Raw genomic sequence first — 21,321 nt, 5'->3', positions numbered from 1 at the left:
GCGTTGACTTCTCCAATCTCCAACATTTCCTTTTTGAAAACTAGATATTTGTCAAGGATTCTTGTGTTGTTGGGTGCAGAAATACTAAGAAATTGGGTATTCTGAACTCCAAAAACAATTTTAAACAAAAGAGTAGGAAAATTGTGCTCAATATCAAAAATTCTTTGATCCTGAGGGGGGAAAAATATACAACACAACAAAGTAAAAGCTACTGAAAGTGTCAGTTAGTATGGAATATCAAAATAAAAATGTTCTGTCACACTGAAAAGTTTAGTGCTGCCAGAAAGCTAAATAAATTACATTGAAAATTAATAGTATTTTTTAAATATAATATTTTATAACTGATTGCATGAATTTCGAATCACATTGGAGTAGCTCACACATATTTTTCAAACACATAATATTTCAACTTTTAAACATAATTTCTTTAATTCTAAAAACTAATAACTTGGTTATAAGTTAATATAATCCTAATAACTTGGAAGAAATTGTTTAGAGTGCTTTTACGCATTCAAGATTAATAAACAGACAATTACTTGCAAGGATAGATCCAGAAAATGTTCAAGGAGGGGGCGATTTTTTTTATCTTCTCTCTCATTACGCATCTGATTTACACCTGCTTTTTGGGAGAGGGGAGATGCCGCATCAGTTTTATTAAAAAAACTAAAATATTGAGATTTAGCCAAGGTGCTTCCCAAAGCTATTCCTTTCCTTTTCAATTGGTAGAATATTTTTAAAATTGTGTTTTGAAAAATCAATTTCACAAAAATTCCAGTGGAATATATAGAAACCTACTCCCTCTAACATCATCCAAAGTCATCTAAAATTGCGTTTTCTGGAATTCAGTTCCAAAAAAGTACCGGAGGTACATGTCTAGAATCGCTTTTTCCCCTCCTCAACATTATATCAAACATGTTCTACACTTTCGTTTTAGGACCTCAATTCAGTAAAAAAATTACAGTGAAAGGTTCCTCAAGGGAGGGGCGATTGCCCCCATTGCCCCTCCCTTTCATCCCTCCTTTGTTTACTTGTATAATATAAAGGTGATTTTCATTATGTGTGATATGAATTTTTCACGTAATTAACATTACACACACATCAGCAAAAGTAAGGATACGGTAGAGCAATTTTGTAAACCGACATAAAAAGTTGATTAAACCTGACTAAAGCCTCTGAGGATTGATTTAGAGGTGTAGATAAATTTGTAGAAAGAACTGGCCAATTCAAGCTCTCAAATACTTTTTTGAACTCACTGAAAAGATAAAAGAAAATAAAGACAGCATCTGCATAATCAATAATCACTGATAAGTTTCGTCAAGCAATTAGTTCATAAAATTTAAATATGTTAAGAAAAACTAAATACAAAAAAGAGCTTACCATCCAAATTTTTCGAGCAATATTTCATGCCAATATAGCATCGTCTTTTTAGAATACTCAACCACATTTTTGCATTTAGATGCTTTAAGCTTCTTCCAAATGCTTTGAATTTCTTCATAAATATCAATAAGCTGATCTGATACCCCTCCTTTTAAAGTTTCTTCTATTTGAGAACTGAAATTGAAATTAAAAAACACATTGAAATTGAAATTAAATAATGTACATAGTTGGAGAGCTGATAAATTTTTTTTAGTAAAAATACAAATGTGATGACCAGCAACGGGTTCTGGGCCCAGCTAGACGAGTCTTAGTCAGTTGTTAAGTCTCCAATAAAGATTAATGGCCCTCTCAACGCTATCCATCCCCTTACCCATTAGAGCCTCTTCCAGTAAGCTGTTCCAAGAGCCCCCTCACCCCCCCCCCCACACAACCCTTAAAGTAATAATTTTTCTTAATTTCCAGATTAGCCTGAGATTTAAGTTTAAAACAATGACCCCCTACTCATGCATTCTGTGCAAAAAATTAACCCATTAACATCATATACATTGTTAAATTTAAAGAACTGAATCATGTCCCCTCTGCCTCTCCTTACCTTTTGTCTTCAATTCTTAAAATCCACTGCAAGTAATTCAGAAGACATTCTGTGTCCCTTAGTTCTTTAATCCTTGGTTCAAAGTGTTGCTTAATTGGTTCAGCAGTTTTCAGTTCATCTTCAATTAAAGAGTGCAAAGCCTCCTGTTTTTCTAATAAATCTTTAATATTTTTCAATGCTTCTTCTGCTTTTTTACCATAATTAGCCACATGGGCATGATCCAAACTTGAAGGGTTTACCTGAAACATTTGGTCATTAGATAATTTAATCCAAAATATAAAAAATAACTTTAAAATATGCACAAATATCCTACCTATGAATCAACTATGAATATAAAACATTTATCCAGTAATCAATCATATATTTATGAAAATATACTATCATGGTAGTATCTTACTTACTAAAAAGGGAATACGAAAAGTTGCAGGGAATGTGAAAAAAATTCGAGTTATCGAAAGATCGGCTTATTGAATATGAATACAAAACGACAGAATAAAATTAAATACCATCACCGAAACTTATTAAATTCATAATATGAAGAAAAAAAGTGATAGAATAATGTATCAAAGATAATATCTTCGCCTCAAAGGATTAGTAGAATATCTTACTGCTATTTCTGAGATTAGATGCCTTATTGTTGCTCTGAGGCAGCGAGATAAGAGGGCAAATCAAAAAGTCTTTGCACTTATTTTTTATTCATCAAAACCAGGTACATACAGGTATCTACAAAAATATGTAGTGCACTTGCACTATGTACCTTACATTATTTCTCCACATAGTCACCACACCGGTTCAGACCTTTGTCCCATTGCAATACTAAATTAGAGATCCCACTGTGGTAAATTCTTCTGGCTGCCTGAGAAACCACCGTCCGATTGGCTTGTTCGTCACATGTGAATCTCTGTCTTGCCAGAAACTTCTTTAGTGGTGCGAAAACGTGAAAAACACTAGAGCAAGGTCTGTAGGTGCATTTCCCTGTGAATCGCTATGGGTTTTTGTCCTTTGCTCCATACAAAACGAAAAACACTTTGCTGCTCATAAGTTGTGGATGTCGGACGAACAACCGTCATCTTAAATGACTGATAGCAGCTCCGCTCTTCCAAGCAAAAAGGAGATACGGCTGGTACGGTTCAAGGAACGGTCACTGCCCGAAAATGTATGTGTTTGCTTTGTATTCACAGCGGTATTTTGGCTAAAAAAATAGGAGCAAAGACTTTTTGATTTGCCCTTGTATATAATTGACAAAATTAACGTACACTATAATTCTATAAATTCAAGAGTTTGTACAGGTTGGAAAATGAATTTATAATTTTGTGTAGGATATAATAATTTTTACTTATCGAAAAAGATATTTAAAAAAAAATCTCTTATCAAACATTGCTTTGAACAGAAATCTGTTCATTAATTAAATAGTCCTAGGACACTGTTAAAGCATCAAGAGAGAGTTGAAAGCATTCGGACAAGATTGTGTAAAAATGCGCAATACATCTGCTTTTTCTTGCACTGTTTTTTTTCCTTGTACCGCCAACCCAAACTGTTTTTTTTTTAATTATTGAAAATTTGGTGTAAAACTCTAATGCCATACCTACTTATCAAACTTAAGTTTTTCTTGGAAGCTTAAAATTTTAAATTTTCTATTATCCTATTTTAAAGTTTGATTCTAAACTTTCAGGAATCAATGAAACAGGGCAACATTCTATTTCTATTAGAACAAAAGAAAAAAGTCAGTCTTGGAAAGATCAGCAGCTTTGTAGATTACCGTAAAATCCCTAAACTAGCTCTTCTATTCCGTAACCCTCCATCCTTCCTTCCCCCTTTACGCAAAAATGGAATTTTTCTAAAATCTCGAATGTACAGACACACCTCTCTCTGTTATTTTTTTTATCTCATTTTTGGCTGCACTAAATCAGAGCTTAAGGTTTTTCTTTTCCACTGAAAGAAATTAAGTCAACAATACTTTAAAACAAAATGAAAAAAAAAAAACCTTGCCAAATTATGCACAAGTAGCTAATTGGTTTCAGAGATGCATTAGAGCCACTTTGTCAAAGCGCCTTTTGATGTTATGTAATGGCGCGGATTTCTTTCTTTTTGTTCGTACTTTTTGGGGAGGAAAAAAACAAACACGATTTCGGCTAAAAGAGTTATTTTAACAAAGAAACTTTGACGACAGTCATAAAATAGAATTTGACATAGAATATTTCTACTTATTAAAATTCGGCTTATCGAAAATAAATAACATTAATTATCTATTCAGTTAGACGGGAATAAAGATTCCCTTGGGCTTTTCCAAGTTTTCGGCTCATTGAAGTTCGACTCACCGAAGTTTCACTGTATGCATCTATTAACATCACAGGTACTCCTGGTTAACAGCAGGGCACTGACCTTCAAAACAGGTATTAATAGATTTGTATTATTTTAGGCTATGTGTTCGACTAGATGGCAAACGTATATGATTTTAAATAGCAGAGATATCAATTTTAAAAAAAAAAATTTCTCCCTCCAAAATTTTTGGTTAGTTGGCTTTTTGATTTAACTTTTTTGCTCCTCCCTTCATTCTATTTCAAGGACATATTGTTGGCAGATTGTCTGTTTTGAGCGGAAGTAGAAGAACTGAGGCGTGTTTTTTTTTTAATGATTTTGAATTGCCTCCTCTTTTCTGTTTCAGGAAAATTAAAAGTGCCCTCAGAACTTGGAATGGCTCCAGCAAAAGTGGCTCACGGTGAAGGCATGCTGCTCTGAAAATTAATGCACTGCCCATTAATTATTGTACTGCCAAAGACTTTGTTCATCAACCCACCATGGCCGCTGAGGTTGAATAATTGTGGTCGAGCTTGTAAAATGCAAAACAAACTACTACTGCTGTTATTTACATTTTTAAGTAGCAAGGTTGCACTTCTTGAATTAAATATTCGATATCGGCAAGATAGAATTAAAAATTTGAAGGTTGAATTCTTTCAACTTTTTAAATTCTTTCTTGCAGCGAATATTTGTAAAAAATGGTTTATAATGACAATATGACTCAAAAAGAGAAAGAAATAAAGAATAGATCGATCTTAGTACTGTTCCATGGCCAAATTATCTAATTTACTATTCAACAACACTTTTCGAATTATTTCTCTCAATGCTCAGACGGTGTGTGAGTGTATGCTTTTTACTCTTTAATTTTTAAAATATAGCGAAGTAGAGGCCACATCTCAAAAGTAGTTTGTGGTCACCACATTTTAAGAAAAGTAGTTGACTACATTTGTAATCACGTAGTTGCAAATGTAATTCGCTACAAAAAAAAAAGGTTTTCCGACCACTGAATAAATGTAAGATTTTAACATTACAAGTAAGTTACACTAAAAAAGTTCCTTAAATTAAAAATGTCAAGCAAAATAGAAGAACTAACTTCTTCTTCCAATTCCCTTTCATAGGTTTCGATTCGGTCCAAAACTTCTTGCAGTTTACTTAATTTCGTTAAATCATCACCAAATTCAGAATTGAGAAATTCTACCACATTTAACGTGTTTATCGATGATTTGCTTTCCATCATTCCTCAGTGTTCAATTAAGTAAATTGATGATAGATTGTTGGATGTGAATAAGATTTCAGAAATGTTTCAGAAAAGAAAAAATATTAAAGCAGACATCATGATGATGTAATGATTTTTGATTTGTGGTTAAAGTTAAAAAATGTGTAAATCGTAAATAAATATTTTTTTACAAAGGCTTAAATCCTATTGTATTGCATTATTTCTTCTTAAGCATTATTTTTAAAAATCTCTTGACTTTTTCACAAATTATTCGATTACTGAAATACTTTTTAACGTTTTTTTAAAGCGAATTTCCAGTTTAAAGAGAACTTCACAACAGTACAGCAGAAATTTTTTTTGTTGTCATCACGTGACATGTCGACACTATTTTTGGCTCATAAATTTTTCTTTCGATTTCTATTTGTATACATTGGAAAGATCAGGTGAAGATTTCGTTGAAGTGTTTATTGTAGTTCTAGGTCTAGGTTTTACTTTCGTTGCTTTAATGGTGGCACAGTAAGCACAAGTGACACGTTGCGTGTTTTGAAAATCTATACCAGGATCGCACATGTAGTGTCCAAGCAACTTAGCCGAAAGTTTCATCATCTATTGATAAAAATTTAAAAGATAAACCCCAAAAGGGATGATGAAATTCTCTACAGTAAGTGCGACAGAACAGAGTTGCTCTTTGTTGAGTTTGTTTTCATTGGTTGTTTGTTTCCTGTGCTTGTCATCAGAAGCTTCGTCTTGTTACTATGAGTGAAAGGGGTGACATTTTACTAATTTTCTTTTGTATGTTATTAATCTTTTAACGAATATATTTTTTTACTCTTTGCTCAATTTAAAGTTCTTTTCTTCGCTCAATTGTTTTCCGTTTGTTATCGACATTGACAGAAGGAATATATCTTATTTTGTAGTTAGTTTCGGGCTTAAGAAGTTTTCATTTCAAACATATGCTGAATTTGCTTCTGAAAAAAGAGGGAGGAAAAAAATATTATGGTTCATGCTTAGATTTTAAGTGAATAACGCAGCAGAAATGTACATTTTTCAAGAGTTTGAAATTTTATGCTTTAATCTTGCGTTCTCTTAAATATTTGTAATTCTTGATTTAGGTAATTCAATGCAACTCGCTGCATTTTGCAGTAATTTCTATGCTACAGTTTGTGTAATCATTAAGTATGGCTGCAGTAGTGGATCAAACACCTAATACTGTGAAGACTTTAAATGAAATTTTTCATGAAGATGAAAATCATGTCCCCGAAAAAAAAGTAAATGATGATGATGTTGTTTCCAGTTTGAACGACAAGGTAGGTAATGATGTTTAACAACTTAAACTTCATCATTATGTTTATTTTTTAAGTATAAATTAAGACAATGTATTATAATACATTGTCTCAGTGAACTCGCTCATCTGAAATTCTCAACTGATTAAATTTTCCACAGCTTTTGATTAAAAAAAACTGCAGTTAGGTGTTGATTTGAAACTTAAAAGATATCATTTTTAATGTCAAATATGAATTTTCATTTTTTTGACTTTGTTTTGAAGTTTTTTTAGAAATATTATACGACCATATTTTGCTAACCAAATAATTAGTTTCAAGTCAATGCACATATGTATTTCAATAATGGAGTTGTATGAATGGACTTGGAATCAATTAGCAACATTTCAAACTGATCAGTCAATCTTGACGTATTGTTTGCTGATGGGCAACAGGTGCAAGGCAGGAATGATATGTAAAAAGTCACATTGCTGATAATCCCTAGGGTCTATCTATCCCTTGGTAAAATGTTTGATGTGAATTTTAGGAGCGTACAGGAAGAATGACAGCAAGGGCGTCCGTATAGGGGGGCAAGTGGTGGCTCAATCCCCTTTAGAAATTAGAACTTCCTAGCTTTCACTTGTTTTTTCTTTGCAAAAATGTAAAAACATTTCTTCTCCAGCTATTAATGAATAATTAATTAAAAATGTCAAACTTTAATAACTGTAATCTGTACTGAAATAGGTTTCCATGGGGAAAGTATCTTGTAAACCATGGGGAAAATATCTGAGCCCCCCTTAAAATTTTGCATATGTGCGTTCATGAATGACAGTGCACTTTAGCCGAAATTCTTGTCTAAGCTAGTGCTTAAAACATGTTTAATAAATAAGTTACATTAAGGTTTGAGTAGCGAATAGAAGTGATTGAGTCTTTCAAAAAAAAAAAGGAAATTCAGAAAGAAAGTTAGCAGATGTTTTTGGTTGTGGGAAAACTCAAATTAATAAAATTTTAAAAGATAAAATTAAAATTCGTAAAACATGAAAGATTTTCAAGCATCTTGGTGCATATAGAAGTCGGATGAAAACATTTTCTAGAGAGATAAATATTAAATCAGAAAATATATGAAACAATTTGAGATTTCTTCATATTTTAAGAAACTTTAAAAAATGCATATGTAGTAAAGTGCTTATGATACACTATTCAATAAGTAGGCAAAGACAATTTTCATGTTTCTTTATTTTATAATATTTCCAGAAAACTATTTTGGGAAAATCCTATTAAAGATTTTAATTTGACAGACACTTCTTTGAGAGACCATCTATCTTCATGACTGTTTTTTCGCTGAATGGATTGTGGTTGCTCTAAAGAAGTTTCACTGTATTTCCATCCTGCTTTTTTGTTATCAGGGCCATTCCACTGTCACGTGTGGGACAAAAATACGCTTCAATTTCATTACATTTCGTCATATCTCTTAATATTTTAATGAAATATGGATAAGGAATTTTTTAAATCTTTACATTTGATACAAAGATACTCCTGACACAAATTATATTTTTATTAAACAATTTTGTTAGTTAAAATAAAATTTATTTACATGCGTCACGTGCGGGACATCCAAAGTCAACCTCTGGTAACTTGCTTATGAATAAGCTGATATTTTTGCTCCATTAATACAGCAATGACAAAATAAATTGTAGATTTTGAAAGCTATGGTTCCAACGTAAAAGAAACATATCTCATTAGTTTAGAAATAATTATTTAAACCAGTAAAAAAAAATATATATGCCCATTCCATCGAAAATGGTAATTTTGTCCCGCATGTGACGGTTCCTATAGTTCATAAAAAAGAGATAATTTTTGAAAAAAGTTTTTGCTTAAGAAGTCAAACATGCGTTTGTGGTTTCTTAAGCAACAAAATTTTGTTCATCATCCTTTTGAATTATTATAATTATGAAACATATGAAGCGTTGCGTGCGGGACAAAATTACCGTTTTCCATTCAATTGCCCATCATATGACAAAGTTCACTCTGTTTTGCTTATTTTTACTGTATCTTTTGTTTGTCTATGCATTGAAACACTTTTTTCATTTCTTTTTTATATCTTGTTTGTGTGGATTTGCTTGAAACTGAATTAAACTTTTATATAACCAACTCAATTAACTCCACTAAAATGAGCCCCAAAACTGTCTAGAATTTGGTTCAGTTTTGATGCTCAAATAATGAATTTGCAATTAAATGTTGTGGTTAAAATGGAATTAGCAAAATGAATATGAAATGATAAAAAATGAAATTCCAAACTTTGCCAAATGATGATAATTTTGCTAAATAAATCTCCAAATTTTGCGGAATTGTCAGACAAAATGTTGCAAATGAGGACATTTTTGTGAGGTCACAGTGACCTCCTATCAAGGTGCTCCTGAGTGTCACACTTCGCATTATCCCCTCCCCTTGTTACATGATCCTGTTTTTCATACACATATTGTATTATAAAAAATGTGATGTCACACTTCTTATTATCCCCCCCAACCCTCCATCATTTATATATATATATATAACTCATAATTTCACAAACCTCCAATCTCTCAAAGCGTGACTTCATTTGTTTACAACTTCTGAACAAAAATATTTTAAAATATTTTTTAATTTATGCCGTGGAGGCATAATTATTTCCTAATTTCCTATAGGGCAATAGCAATGGGACCAGACTCAGTTTAGTCCAAGCAAAATATGATGAAGTTTGATCAAAAGAGCTCGAAAAATGAATTTTTGATTATTTTAATCATTCTTAAAACATATTTGTTTTAGACACTTTTAAATAGCTGTAAAAGAGTTTTCTTGTAAATATTTAATTTGGATAAGGACCAAGAATTTCTATTTAAAGGCCATATTGCTCTTTTATAAAGATATATGAGGCACTGAGAAGCAAAGGGATGTAAGTGGACATTTTCAAGTTTTGAGTAAAACATGTATAACAATTACGTCCTATGTAGGCTTTCATTGAATTTTTTTTTTCTAAATCATGCAGTACAGCAACACCTACCAGAGCTATTAGTACAATCTATTGCCCCAAGACAGAGGAGGGGTTAACCTACCATTTGTACTGGTTATCACCAAATTTTAAATTTTGCCACTTGCACCCCTTTACTTCTCACTACCTCATATGGAAATTAAAAAAAAAAAAAGTTTCTATACAGTGACAAAAATGAGAGCAAATTCTAAATTGCAGCATTAAAAATTTTATGTAATAGTTGGAGCAAATCTAGCCTGGCAGCAAGGTGAAGGCTACACAGATTCTAATTACAGCACTACCACTTTGCCATGTTTGGTTTGCTCGAAACATAGATCTGTGTTTTGGGGGACAGACACTATCTTTTGAAAATTTTAATTTCTTAAATGTAAATGATTATGAAAATTTAGTGGAAGATTGAGTTACAATATTTTAAATACTTTGGGTATAATTATCATTTTATCCTAATTATGCAATGATAAATAAATTTTCTATTATGTTTTGTGACAGAATGTTTTGGTGAGCCCAACTGCAGAGGAGTTTGATGCTCTTATTCAGAGGCTCTCTATCAGACTTGAAAATGGACATGGTGAAGTTATCTACAATGTTGGAACTGGAGGTACCTCTATGATATATATTAAGTTGTATTATATGAAAATCAAAACCTTACTAATAATAATAACCTGATAAGTCATGGTTTGTATGATTAAAAAAACCCATTAGCAACACTGCTTGAGATAAAAACTTGCAGTTTCAAGTGCTTGAAAACCTTGAATTTGAAAAGCATTAAAATGGATCATTAGTCCTTGAGTTTTGTGATTTACTTTTAAAAAGTTAAATTTTTGAAATTAGTCAAAAACTGTTTTACCCTCATTCCTCATGGAGTTTCTGCGACTTTATTTGTATGCTCCCAAAATTATTTTTTTTCCCCAGGAAGATATGATTACCTCGTCCCCCCCCCCCCCCGGTTCTAAACAGGCATTACATTTGGTACACAGAAAAATTGGGCTTAAGACGTGTACTGAACAAAATTTTTACATTTAATAACTCCCGTGGGCGATCCCTTTTTTTTTGGAAACTTCAAGGTCAAACACGTTCTTCACCAAAAATAGCATGCAGTGTTTGAGATTTCAGTCCTCATGGTTCCCAAGCTCTTAAAAAAACTTTAAAAATTGCTTGGGAAAAAAAATAGTGTCAATTTCAACTGCTTGAAAAATGTCTAAATATTTGAATGAATTTAGAAATTACTTTTGAATTTTTTTTACAATTAATTGCTCTACATAAGTCTATTTTAAAAATATTTGGCTTTTGCTGTTATTTTGAGGCAGTGATTGTCAATCTGACTGTTACTGCCTACTAGTAAAAATTATTTTGAAGCTTTTATAGTATGGTGTAAATGGTTTTCTCTACTGCCAAAACTTTATATGAATTGGTACCTGTTATTATTTTATTAATAATAAAAATGTTCACACTTTCAGATAGTCCCTACTTGCCCTTGAAAAAGCTTTTTTTTTTCGTGGACACATCCTTGAATATTCCTGGAATTTTTTTTTTCTATTTTATGTATAAGCCATATTAATCCATATTTGGAACCTTTTTCTTTCTTCCCAAATGTCAATAAAATATTATTTTTATTTACAATTTTGAAGTCGGGATGTTGTTGAAGTTTTTAAAAAGCTTAAGCATTTAAATATTTAAAATGATATGCATTAAATTGATGCTGAAATTTGTGTTTAGTTTTCTGTTTTTATTAGTTCTTATTATATTTAAAAAAATAAAAGGTACAATCTCGTTTCTGTAAAATTGAGTAATTAATGTTTTAAAGTTCTGAAGAATTTATCATACATTTTAAAAGTATTTTTTTAAATTTAAAAGATGTGTTGGATGAATTATGCCGAAATTAATAAATACATAATGTTTAAAAAATATATATTTCCTTAAGTTTAATAAGCATGTCTCATTGTAGATAGCTTTAAAACAATTTATTGAGTTCTTTATAAAAAAATTAATCAAAACACTTTTGTGGAAAGTTTTTTATGTTTTATTCAAACTGATATTTGTCATGTATTATGTTTGAGTTTAAATAATACACATTTGTATATAATTCATACGGGTAATCTTTTTTAGTTCTCTTAAAATATTTGCTTATTTTATTTGTATCTTTTTTTTTCATTAAGGGAAATTTTATGCTCATTAAAAATTTCTTTTAGACACACAACCATTTTAATCATGAAGTTTTTGTCACTTGTTATTTGATTACAATATTCTAAGCTCAACTCTTGTGCTTGTGCAAGACAAAAATTCTTGGCTCTTTTATGAATTCCCTTGTTTTGTTTAATGAGACATGATGTATGTTTAACTTACTGAAGACTTATATCATGAATTTGTTTCATATTTATGCATCAACAGCTGAGTAAACAGATAAAATAAGATTATCCTAGATTGACCTACATTGACTTCTTTTTATGTGCATTTGCAGACAGGTGGTCATTGGCTTGCTGTATTGTATCAAAATTACTGATAGTTTTTGGATCAAAACTCTCTCAATTCCTAGTGGTTGTGTAGAATTATTTTTATGAGATTATATTGAAATTTATTTATTTTATTTGAACTTTCTCTCATACTTTTAAAGGATTAACTAAATGTTGATAAAAGCTATAAATAAATCAGTAATTTATGAAAATATTTACATTTCAGAATTCCAACTGGGTTGCTTTTTACTCCACTATCTATCACCTTTATTCCCATATTCAGTCCTTAAGTCTTTCGGTATCAAAAAGAAATTACTTGAGTGACTTTCTTTTCAAAAAGATATCTTATAAATTAATAGATGCTGTCTCCATATTTTGTATTAAAATTGTGATTTTAACCAAGCTTGCAAACTTACTATAAAGATCGCTTTTTTGTCCACTTCCCCTTCCCCCTTTTCAAAAATTGTTAAATGTATCTATTTTTGAAGGGGGAAAAATCTAGAACTATGTTTTAAAATAAATTCTTGTTGTGAGTTCTGAAATTTCTCTCCTTCATTCTTCATTATACATATCAATCAGCTTGAGAGGAAAAACTGCCAACTACTAAAGGCAAGAGAACTTCATGATCGTGTGGCTCATTGTGGAGGAAAAATTGGTTTTGGCAGCTCTTTTCTTTGTGTTTACATAAAACATGTTCAATAGTCAGATGAGAGAATGTGTCCGGTGACAAATCAGTTCTCTGTCCTGATAATCTACAGTTAGGAAAAACATAACCAGCCTTGTGATGGCTATACAAATCCTATTGACAACATGATGATGCTGCCAGGATAGGTTTGCCCTGCCCCAACTGTAGTTGGGCATATGGGAAATGTGGGCCACACTACCAAAATTCTTATTTGATGAATGATGTGTCATCCATCCATAATGCTCATAAAAGTGGAAAAAAAAAACTACACTCATATATCTGAATAAAAGCTTAATCGTGAGAAAGGTCCTAACTATAGAAGTTTGCTTAAAGCAGTCATGTTGAGTTTATTTTGTTCCCTTCTAATGAAATTCTTTAAGCTATAGAGGTCAGTTGAATGCTCGAAGTGCTGCCAATGTATTAAGTCAGGTGATGATCAAAATTTGATCACGGATGGTTACACACTGGATAAATGTTTTCCAATTTCGGTTTGGAAATTTCAGGAGATTAATGATTTTTTAAGATTCTACTCACAAGTGCATCAATACAATGTTCCAAACTGCTCACTGTTCAAAAGAACGATCGTTCATTTTTTAGGTGAACGAACAGATCTGTTCATTTTAAGAATTCGTTCTTTTTGACCCGTTAGTTCATGAACGACACATTCTGAGTAGATTGTTATGTGTAATGCCGCAGTCTAAAAAGTACTGTTCGGTCGAAGAGGAGCATGTTGTATCTGTGATAAAGCAAGTAGTATCCATATTACTCTAAGAAGTTGTTTTTTGTTACTGGAAATAGATAATTGAAACCCAATAAGCAAATGACATTCTTAAGATGTTAAAAATCTCCATCCGCTCAGTCCTACATCCATGGTCAGCAGAAAGGTATACTTATAAGAAAACCCAGAGAATATATACAAAACTGGCTGCAATTCGGATTTCAAGAGAATGCCATTAAGTCTACTGTGGGAGGATCTGCATGGTCGACCCATGTCCGGTCCAAGAAAATAATCCAAAAAAAAAAAAAAGACGCATTTGTCATCTACCTTCCAGTCCTTTCTTTTTTCAAATCTTGATGCAGGTCCATGTTCTATGAATCTTCTGTGAATGATCTAGGTTATAAGTATTTTATTTGGATTTATGTGGATGCTCAAAAAGTTGGCTGTCTGAATATTAATTAGCACAGTGTTAAGACGTGGAAAATTGTGGCCCATGTTTCTTGAATCATCTGTGTATGACCTAGGTTATAAGATATTTACGTGTATTTATGTGAATATGTATACCTCCCCTCCCCCACCACCATTATGCTCATCTACCTCATAGTGTGGATGAGGCATGCAGAGTTTAGACCAGTGGTTCCCAACCTTTTTTGGCCCATCGCCCCTTTCGGAAGTTAAATTATACCTATCGCCCCCCACGTTCTTCCCTTAAAAACACAAATTAGATGGCGCTGATTTTAGTGAAGATTAATGTTATTAAACGCGCGCCTAATTTTAGTTTACAGCTCCAAAAAGTGCATGATAAACCAATAATTAGCTTTAAAACTGAATTTTTTATTCGTAACCCCTCCCCCCCCCTCCAAAAAAAGAAAAAACGTAATTTGAAGTGCTTTAATTAACCAGCGTCATTTATATACTTAGCAAAAATAAGAATACTACATTTTTCAGTAACATGCTTTTTTTTTAAATTGAAAATTTTAACTGCTAAGATTTGTTCTTTTTTACCTTTTTAATGGATGCCTTGTGCTTGATCGAACTCCGTTAAAGCTTTGATGTCTGGCTTTATATTAGTGAGATTTAATCTGAGGTCCCGTTTAAGGCAGATGTCCAACTTATTTCTTTGCTTAGTGAGAAGCTGCACTACAGAGCTAAAACCTCTTTCAACTAAATATGTTGAGGGGAATGAGATGAGGAGCTGTTCAACCTTTTCTCAAAGTTGTGGGTAAGTACCAGGGTTGCCTGACGTCCCGGATTTCAAGGGACAGTCCCGTATTTTGAAAAATTGTCCCACGTCCCGGGGAACATCCATACGGGATGGCTAAAGTCCCGTATTCTTTATAATAACAATATTTTGCAAAACGAATCATTATTTTAAGGGAAAAAAATAACAAAAAACGCGAAAAAAAGGGCTAAAGTGTCATTCTATAGAAATGTCAACCTCAACGTCAGAAATTTTTTTCCCACAAAGCCTTAATTGTGACCTATCATTTCATTCAGCATACTTTCTAGTACATTAATCCAATAACAGTTTGCAAAAATTTCATTCGGTGTTTTTCTTCTGGCTCAAAACGTGCGAGTTAGCATGTGCAAAAAACATGCGTCTACGTTTTCTTGTGTAATGTAAAAAAAATTTCAAATTTTTAAAAGAACTATGTTTATTCTAAATGAATAGACGTTGGCCCAATAAAATTGACTGTTCTTTTTGCATGCATTATAAGATAAGTCTTTTAATTAGTTTGGTTATTTCACTGAAAATATTTACGTTACGTTAATCACGAAAATGTACTATTTTCTGCTTAAAAACTAAACCAGATGATTGAACCAAACAGCACTTTTTATTTTCTTACATCTGTGTCATCTTATACATATAAAATCTGAGTAGCTATCTATCTATCTATCTACGTCCAAGCTTCTTCTCCCGAATGACAGTGAACTGACCATCGAACCAGGTATCGATGGATTCGTCATCTTCCCGTCTTCATGTTTGGCTATTTAACATAATCCTCCGATAATAATTAGCGGAGATATCAATTAAAAATTATTAATTATGACTCTTAGATTTCAAAATCAAATCCATATTTTTCGAAGGCTTTCCTCCATTCAAATTATTATTCAGTGCTTCAACTCAACTTTCCGGATGAACGCTTTTATTAAAATTTACAGCGTGAAGAAAATCATTGAGATGAAAGATCTGTTGCCATTTCTTTTTCTCGAATATGAACAGGTAAAATTCTTGTTTTTGTTTTGAGGCTTTTCCTGTAATCAGGGGATTTAAATTGTTTACTTTTTTGGGGGGTTTTCCGCAATCTGCCGCAAAACTACACTGACTTTTTTTTTTTTTGGTTCAAGCCTGAGTGTTGAACTCGCGTCACTTGACATAACTTTTATTTTTTAGGTAGCCCGTGCAACGCCGGGCACGCAGCTAGTATCTACTTAAAAAGTGCAAAATATTCATTTTAGTATCAGTAGATGTAAAATAATTAGTGTGACTAACGTAACGGTTTGCATGTGACTAACGTAACATTTTAAAAATGACTGCTAATATTTAAAATTTATTTATTTTAATGTAAATTTTCGTGAACAATTTTGAATATGTAGGCATTCTATGTTGATTAAAAAAATAAAGGGTGAAAAATACCAGTAATATTACATTGTAGACCTTCTGTTTACTTAGAAAAATACTTTTTTAAAGGTCTTTATGAAGATACTTCCAATTTAAAGAATTATTAAAAAAGAAAAAAAAGTGAGTAAAGCAAAATGAGTGCTCTGCTGAATGTGCATTCAACACAAGAATCCAAGCTTAAGAATTAAGATAATAGAAATATTCTTAACAAAGAAGAACGTCTCTATTTTTTAGAAAATACATCTCCACCTATTATTAAAATGAAGTAATGGCTGCTCGTTGGAAAACGTTTGAAGATGTTACATGATACAGTGACAATAAGTGCTGCTGTCATATATTTCAGAAAATGCAAGAATGATCATTTAGAAATTCAAACATTTGTGGTGATATCTGGAATTAAAATGCATTCTGATAAAACATTCGAATATTTTTTTTCAATATTACATTTTCATTCCAAAGGATGCACAACACTATTCGTTCGATGAATCAGTAAACCTTAAAAAATAATATGGCATTGAAAAGTACTACGGAGTTTCTTATAACGATAACTAGTATATCAGCAGAATACTAGAATTCAGTGAAACTACCAACTTGCAAAAAGTTAATTTTTTAAAAGAGAGATATTTAGGATTTAATTAGACCAAGAATGATGTTATTCAGTTTGTAAAAGCATTTATTTTATTTATTTTTTTTTTTTTCGCACATTCAAATTGAGTTAATTGAACTGAATCCTTCCATTCAATTTCTTGCACTAATATAGAAAAAAAGTAAAGAAAAAACCATAATACAACACAAAGAAGGTTCCAAAACAGTGTAAAAGTAATATAAGAGCAAGAAATTAATTATAAAAAGTTTTTTACATGCATTCATTGCTTGTTATTCGATGGTTACGTTAGTCACACACAGTTTTTCGGAAAAGTACCATTTAGGGCCAAAAAAGATTCGTCTGTAACAAATCTGTAGTACGATTTTAAGCATAGATTGTTTACCTCTTACAAATATATCGGCCAACTTTAAATGTCTGCGTAAGTTTCAGAAAAAATTAGCTTGTAACATAAGCATTGTTTCTCGGGGTTGCAAAAATGTTACGTTAGTCACGATGCCTTTTTTGTTGAAAAAACACCTGCTAGCGTTTATTTTGCTTCAAATTCTTGGTAGAAATAAAAAATAGTCACCTTGTAAATTTTAGATCTGCATATTAAACCAAAACACATAAATTTTTACTCCCGGTGTAAGTAGAAAGAGTGTGAAAATCAGCTGCGAATGTTACGTTAGTCACTATGGAATGACCCTAAAAGAAAATAATTTGGTAGCAAATGCAAAAATTATTATCGTTTTTATTTGGTTCGTACGTTTTTGTTCTAGCGGCAGACCATGATGCTTATTCATTCATATTTCCACATTGGCTGGTGTGGCATTAGAAAATAATTTTTGCTCCACGATTCCTTCCATTACTTTTTTTGATAAATCAGTCACATTTAACAAGAAAATTTTTCGATTGCATTGTTTCTCTTATAGCAAACGCAAGTAAAAAACTAGTTAGCACCTGTTCCTATCAACGTCGATCTGTACACTGAACAGCGTTCTATTGCTTGCTTTATTCTCTGAGATATAGTTCCTCCAAAATTGTGCTTACCGATAAACATACTGAGAGGAATCTTCGGAAAACTATAAAAACATCGTTGCTTATCACTCCTTGAAAATACACCACAACCAGTAATTGCACTCAATCTCAAAAATACCCCCCCCCCCCCCCCCCCCCTTTCACTCCTAGAAACCTGTCCCGTATTTACTGTTCTTAAATCTGGCAACCCTGGTAAGTACCCATAAGCTTCACCCAGGCAAGTTCGTAACCGTATTGCTTGAAAGTAATTTTTGATTCACAATCAAATTTCAAATCCATAAACTCTGTCTGCAAAGATTTTTCCAGTTCATCCACATCTTCAAAATTAAATGGGTCTAAAATCCAGTCAGAAATTTGTAAGTTGATCAAATCTGCAAACCTTGATTCATTATTCTTTTTTAACTGATCAAGGTGATCAATAAAAATTAAATTTTTTTCTTCAGGAAGTTCATCATCCACGATTAAACTTTTTCTCTTGGCTTCCATAAGAGGTTTTCCATCTCCAGCTCAGTCACTTTCCTATGCCGAGCTGATGAGTGCTAATAAGCACAAAACTGCAGTCCTCGGCTTGAAATGACTGAGCTGGCGGTGTATTTTACGTATGGAGGTTTATGCGGTGATTGCAAGATTCTGAATGACAACTGATAAGTAAATGTAAAAATCCATTCCTACACACATCCATCCACTTTTCAGGCGTTAAATATATGCTGGCGCCAACGGTCAGACAGTGCTTACAAGATTTTTTTTTCTTCTTCGTGAAAACGGCAATAAAATAAAAGATATTGTTTTTCACTGTTGGGATTTTTTTTATCCAAACAGATTTGATTGAGCTGTAAATCATACATGCCTTATTTTCTGGGAACGACTTTTTTTGATTTGACGTGCCATATGCTTGGTTCGGTATTACACAACATAGGTATTCTGAAAGGTATTTCTGAATTGTGCACCGATTTGTTTTAATAAACATAGTTTTTGAAAGGTCAAGAATTTTTCATTACCAGGTATCCGAATACCGGTCTCCTCCCTATCGCCCCCCAGAAATTTATCGCCCCCTAGAAGAGCTCGATCGCCCCTTTGGGGGTGATTGCCCCCAGGTTGGGAATCACTGGTTTAGACCATTAAAAAATCTTTGGCTATCCTGTTTGTTTTGTAGATATGTTAAACACCTTTTAAATATTCCTTATAAAAGTTTCTGTACTAAGCATGCAAGCTGTTTCTTATTTTGTTATATTTTAAGGAAATATTTAACAGCACATGCACTTCTTCCTCCCAATTACTGTCTGTAAACAGGTTAGACATTTAAACTCTCTTATTCTGTGTTATATATAGGAGAGCTTTAAAATGATATGAGAGTGAAGTGTTCATAATATGTTGCTGAAATATAATTAAATGATTCTTAAAAACTAATGCAATTTAAAAGTGTAATCTATGTGACTTCTGCATGTCCATACTAATTCATTATGTCTTAATGTAGAGGATGGAGGCTGTGGACTTTCAGAAGAAGAGATGGCAGCTTCTGTTGCAACTTTGGAAAGTATGGCCTCTACTTTAGAAGCTGATTGTGTGCTGTTACGAAAGCACAAAGTCGAAAATGGTGATGTTTCAGAATATCTTGTTCGAAAGAGAGCGAAAGACAATGACTTTGTTGAAGTGAGGTAGATATCAGTTTTAATCAAACTTGAATTATCTAAAACTTCTGAAAACTAAGAACAGTTTGAAAAAACATATTTATTAAATGAGTACATTAAATTTTTGTTGAACTTTTATACTATTATTCTTGAAATCAATTTTATGCATTATGTGAGCTGTTAATCTTAACATATGTTTTAATTTATCAAAGTTTAGTCTTACTGATGCTTGGTTCTTATAACACTTTTTCTTTTTATTAATGGTATTTGATTAAAAAAAAAAAGTATTAATTTTTATATGGTAATATAACCTTCATACTTTTGTGCCTAAAACTTACTGTTCAGTGCAATTGTCATTTGATATAGTTTTTCAAAAAATGCTTAATATTTTGTCTGTAATACAAAATGAGGTGAATAGGCTGTTCATTTCATCAAGTTTGCTTGAGGATTATGTTTTGATATTCATATATATATTTAACTACTACTTGTTAAATCGAAAAAGTTCAGGATAATTTTCTGAAGTACATATGGCATGTTTTGTTTTCAAAATTGTTCTCATTTTGTTTATTTATAACAGCTTTGATCTATTTTATTACATTAAAATGATAGCGGAAAAATATTGTTTCAAGTGCATTTGAAGTAGAATTTAAACTGTTGTCTCAAAATGACCAATAATTGTAAACTTTATTGTTCTAAAATAAAATTATTAAATTTTAAATTATATATATATATATCTTGCTTTTTCCTTTTCAAAATAAAAAATATTACTTACTTTTTCAAATTGCAATTTTTGGTCAATTGTAGTAATTAAAATCAACGTAACTTTTACAGGGTGGCTGTGATTGGAAATGTTGATGCAGGTAAAAGTACCCTTTTGGGTGTTCTTACGCATGGTGAATTAGATAACGGTAGAGGATTTGCTCGTCAAAAATTATTTCGTCACAAGCATGAAATGGAGTCAGGGCGAACATCTAGTGTAGGAAATGATATTCTAGGATTTGATAGCTGTGGAAACGTGGTCAATAAACCAGATAGTCATGGTGGACAGTTGGATTGGGTAAAAATTTGTGAAGCAGCATCTAAAGTAAGACATGAACATTTTTGTAAAATTGTTTAGAATTTGATCTTACCTTGTTGGATAATGAATTGTTTTCATAATTATCCACCTTTTACAGTGTATGTCACTACAACTTTATTTTGCTTATAGGTCATTACGTTTATTGACTTAGCTGGACATGAACGTTACTTAAAAACTACTATCTTTGGCATGACTGGTCATATTCCAGACTTCACAATGTTAATGGTCAGTATTTAATTACCATCAATTGTTCTAATTTAATTACCATAATATTTTTGGTAAATATTAATATAATTGATCTTTTTTCTTTTGTAGTCAAATAACTTTGCTACACATGAAAGTTTTAAACCTTTTGCATCAATAATGTATTTATCCTTGAAATTTGCTGATTTCTTCACATCAAAGCATGTACATGCTTTCTTTTTCCCCCCTCTTTGGTAGCACAGCTAAACCCTATTAACTGAAATTATCATCATTGTATTTAAGAGGAATATGCTGTGTAGTATGATGAAATTTACTCCTCTTTTCTGCAATTTTCTGTTTTTATTCTTGCAGCATTTATGTTAATTGCAAACACTGTAATCAATGTTTAAAAATATTTACTTCTTGCAATTCTTTTAACGAATTCTATTGAATTACCTGTGTGTAGCATTTGTGTTGGGATCAAATTATATAAATAAATATGTGCATATACTGCTGTGTTTCAGAAGATTCACAAATCAGAATCTTAACAGTAGTCTATTTA

The 21,321-nt window shown here is 31.8% G+C and overlaps 2 protein-coding genes across 4 annotated transcripts in view; one reads left to right on the top strand and one right to left on the bottom strand.

The window, feature by feature from the left end:
* Positions 1 to 5,587, bottom strand: part of LOC129220021 (RAD50-interacting protein 1-like) — a 53,594-nt gene extending 48,007 nt beyond the window's left edge. The window contains exons 1-4 of the mRNA XM_054854349.1: positions 5,361 to 5,587; positions 1,970 to 2,208; positions 1,378 to 1,551; positions 1,118 to 1,252 (exon numbers count right to left, since the gene is read on the bottom strand). Coding sequence (XP_054710324.1) covers positions 1,118 to 1,252; positions 1,378 to 1,551; positions 1,970 to 2,208; positions 5,361 to 5,504 — 692 coding nt within the window. The 5' untranslated portion in view covers positions 5,505 to 5,587. The remainder of the gene's footprint in view (positions 1 to 1,117; positions 1,253 to 1,377; positions 1,552 to 1,969; positions 2,209 to 5,360) is intronic.
* A 210-nt stretch (positions 5,588 to 5,797) lies between these two features.
* LOC129221602 (GTP-binding protein 1-like) overlaps positions 5,798 to 21,321 on the top strand; it is a 35,214-nt gene continuing 19,690 nt past the window's right edge. Inside the window, exons 1-6 of one of the 3 annotated variants that reach the window (XM_054856122.1) lie at positions 5,798 to 5,926; positions 6,596 to 6,790; positions 10,260 to 10,368; positions 19,345 to 19,525; positions 20,330 to 20,582; positions 20,706 to 20,801. In XM_054856122.1, the coding sequence (XP_054712097.1) occupies positions 6,662 to 6,790; positions 10,260 to 10,368; positions 19,345 to 19,525; positions 20,330 to 20,582; positions 20,706 to 20,801 (768 nt within the window). In that variant the 5' untranslated portion in view covers positions 5,798 to 5,926; positions 6,596 to 6,661. Of the gene's footprint in view, positions 5,927 to 5,949; positions 6,276 to 6,595; positions 6,791 to 10,259; positions 10,369 to 19,344; positions 19,526 to 20,329; positions 20,583 to 20,705; positions 20,802 to 21,321 lie in introns of those variants that run through there. The other 2 variants (XM_054856121.1, XM_054856123.1) reach the window with 2 other exon arrangements.

The sequence above is a fragment of the Uloborus diversus genome, chromosome 4 (genome assembly GCF_026930045.1).
Source record: "Uloborus diversus isolate 005 chromosome 4, Udiv.v.3.1, whole genome shotgun sequence".
NCBI classification, from domain to species: domain Eukaryota; kingdom Metazoa; phylum Arthropoda; class Arachnida; order Araneae; family Uloboridae; genus Uloborus; species Uloborus diversus.
This window is presented reverse-complemented; position numbering and strand designations above follow the sequence as displayed.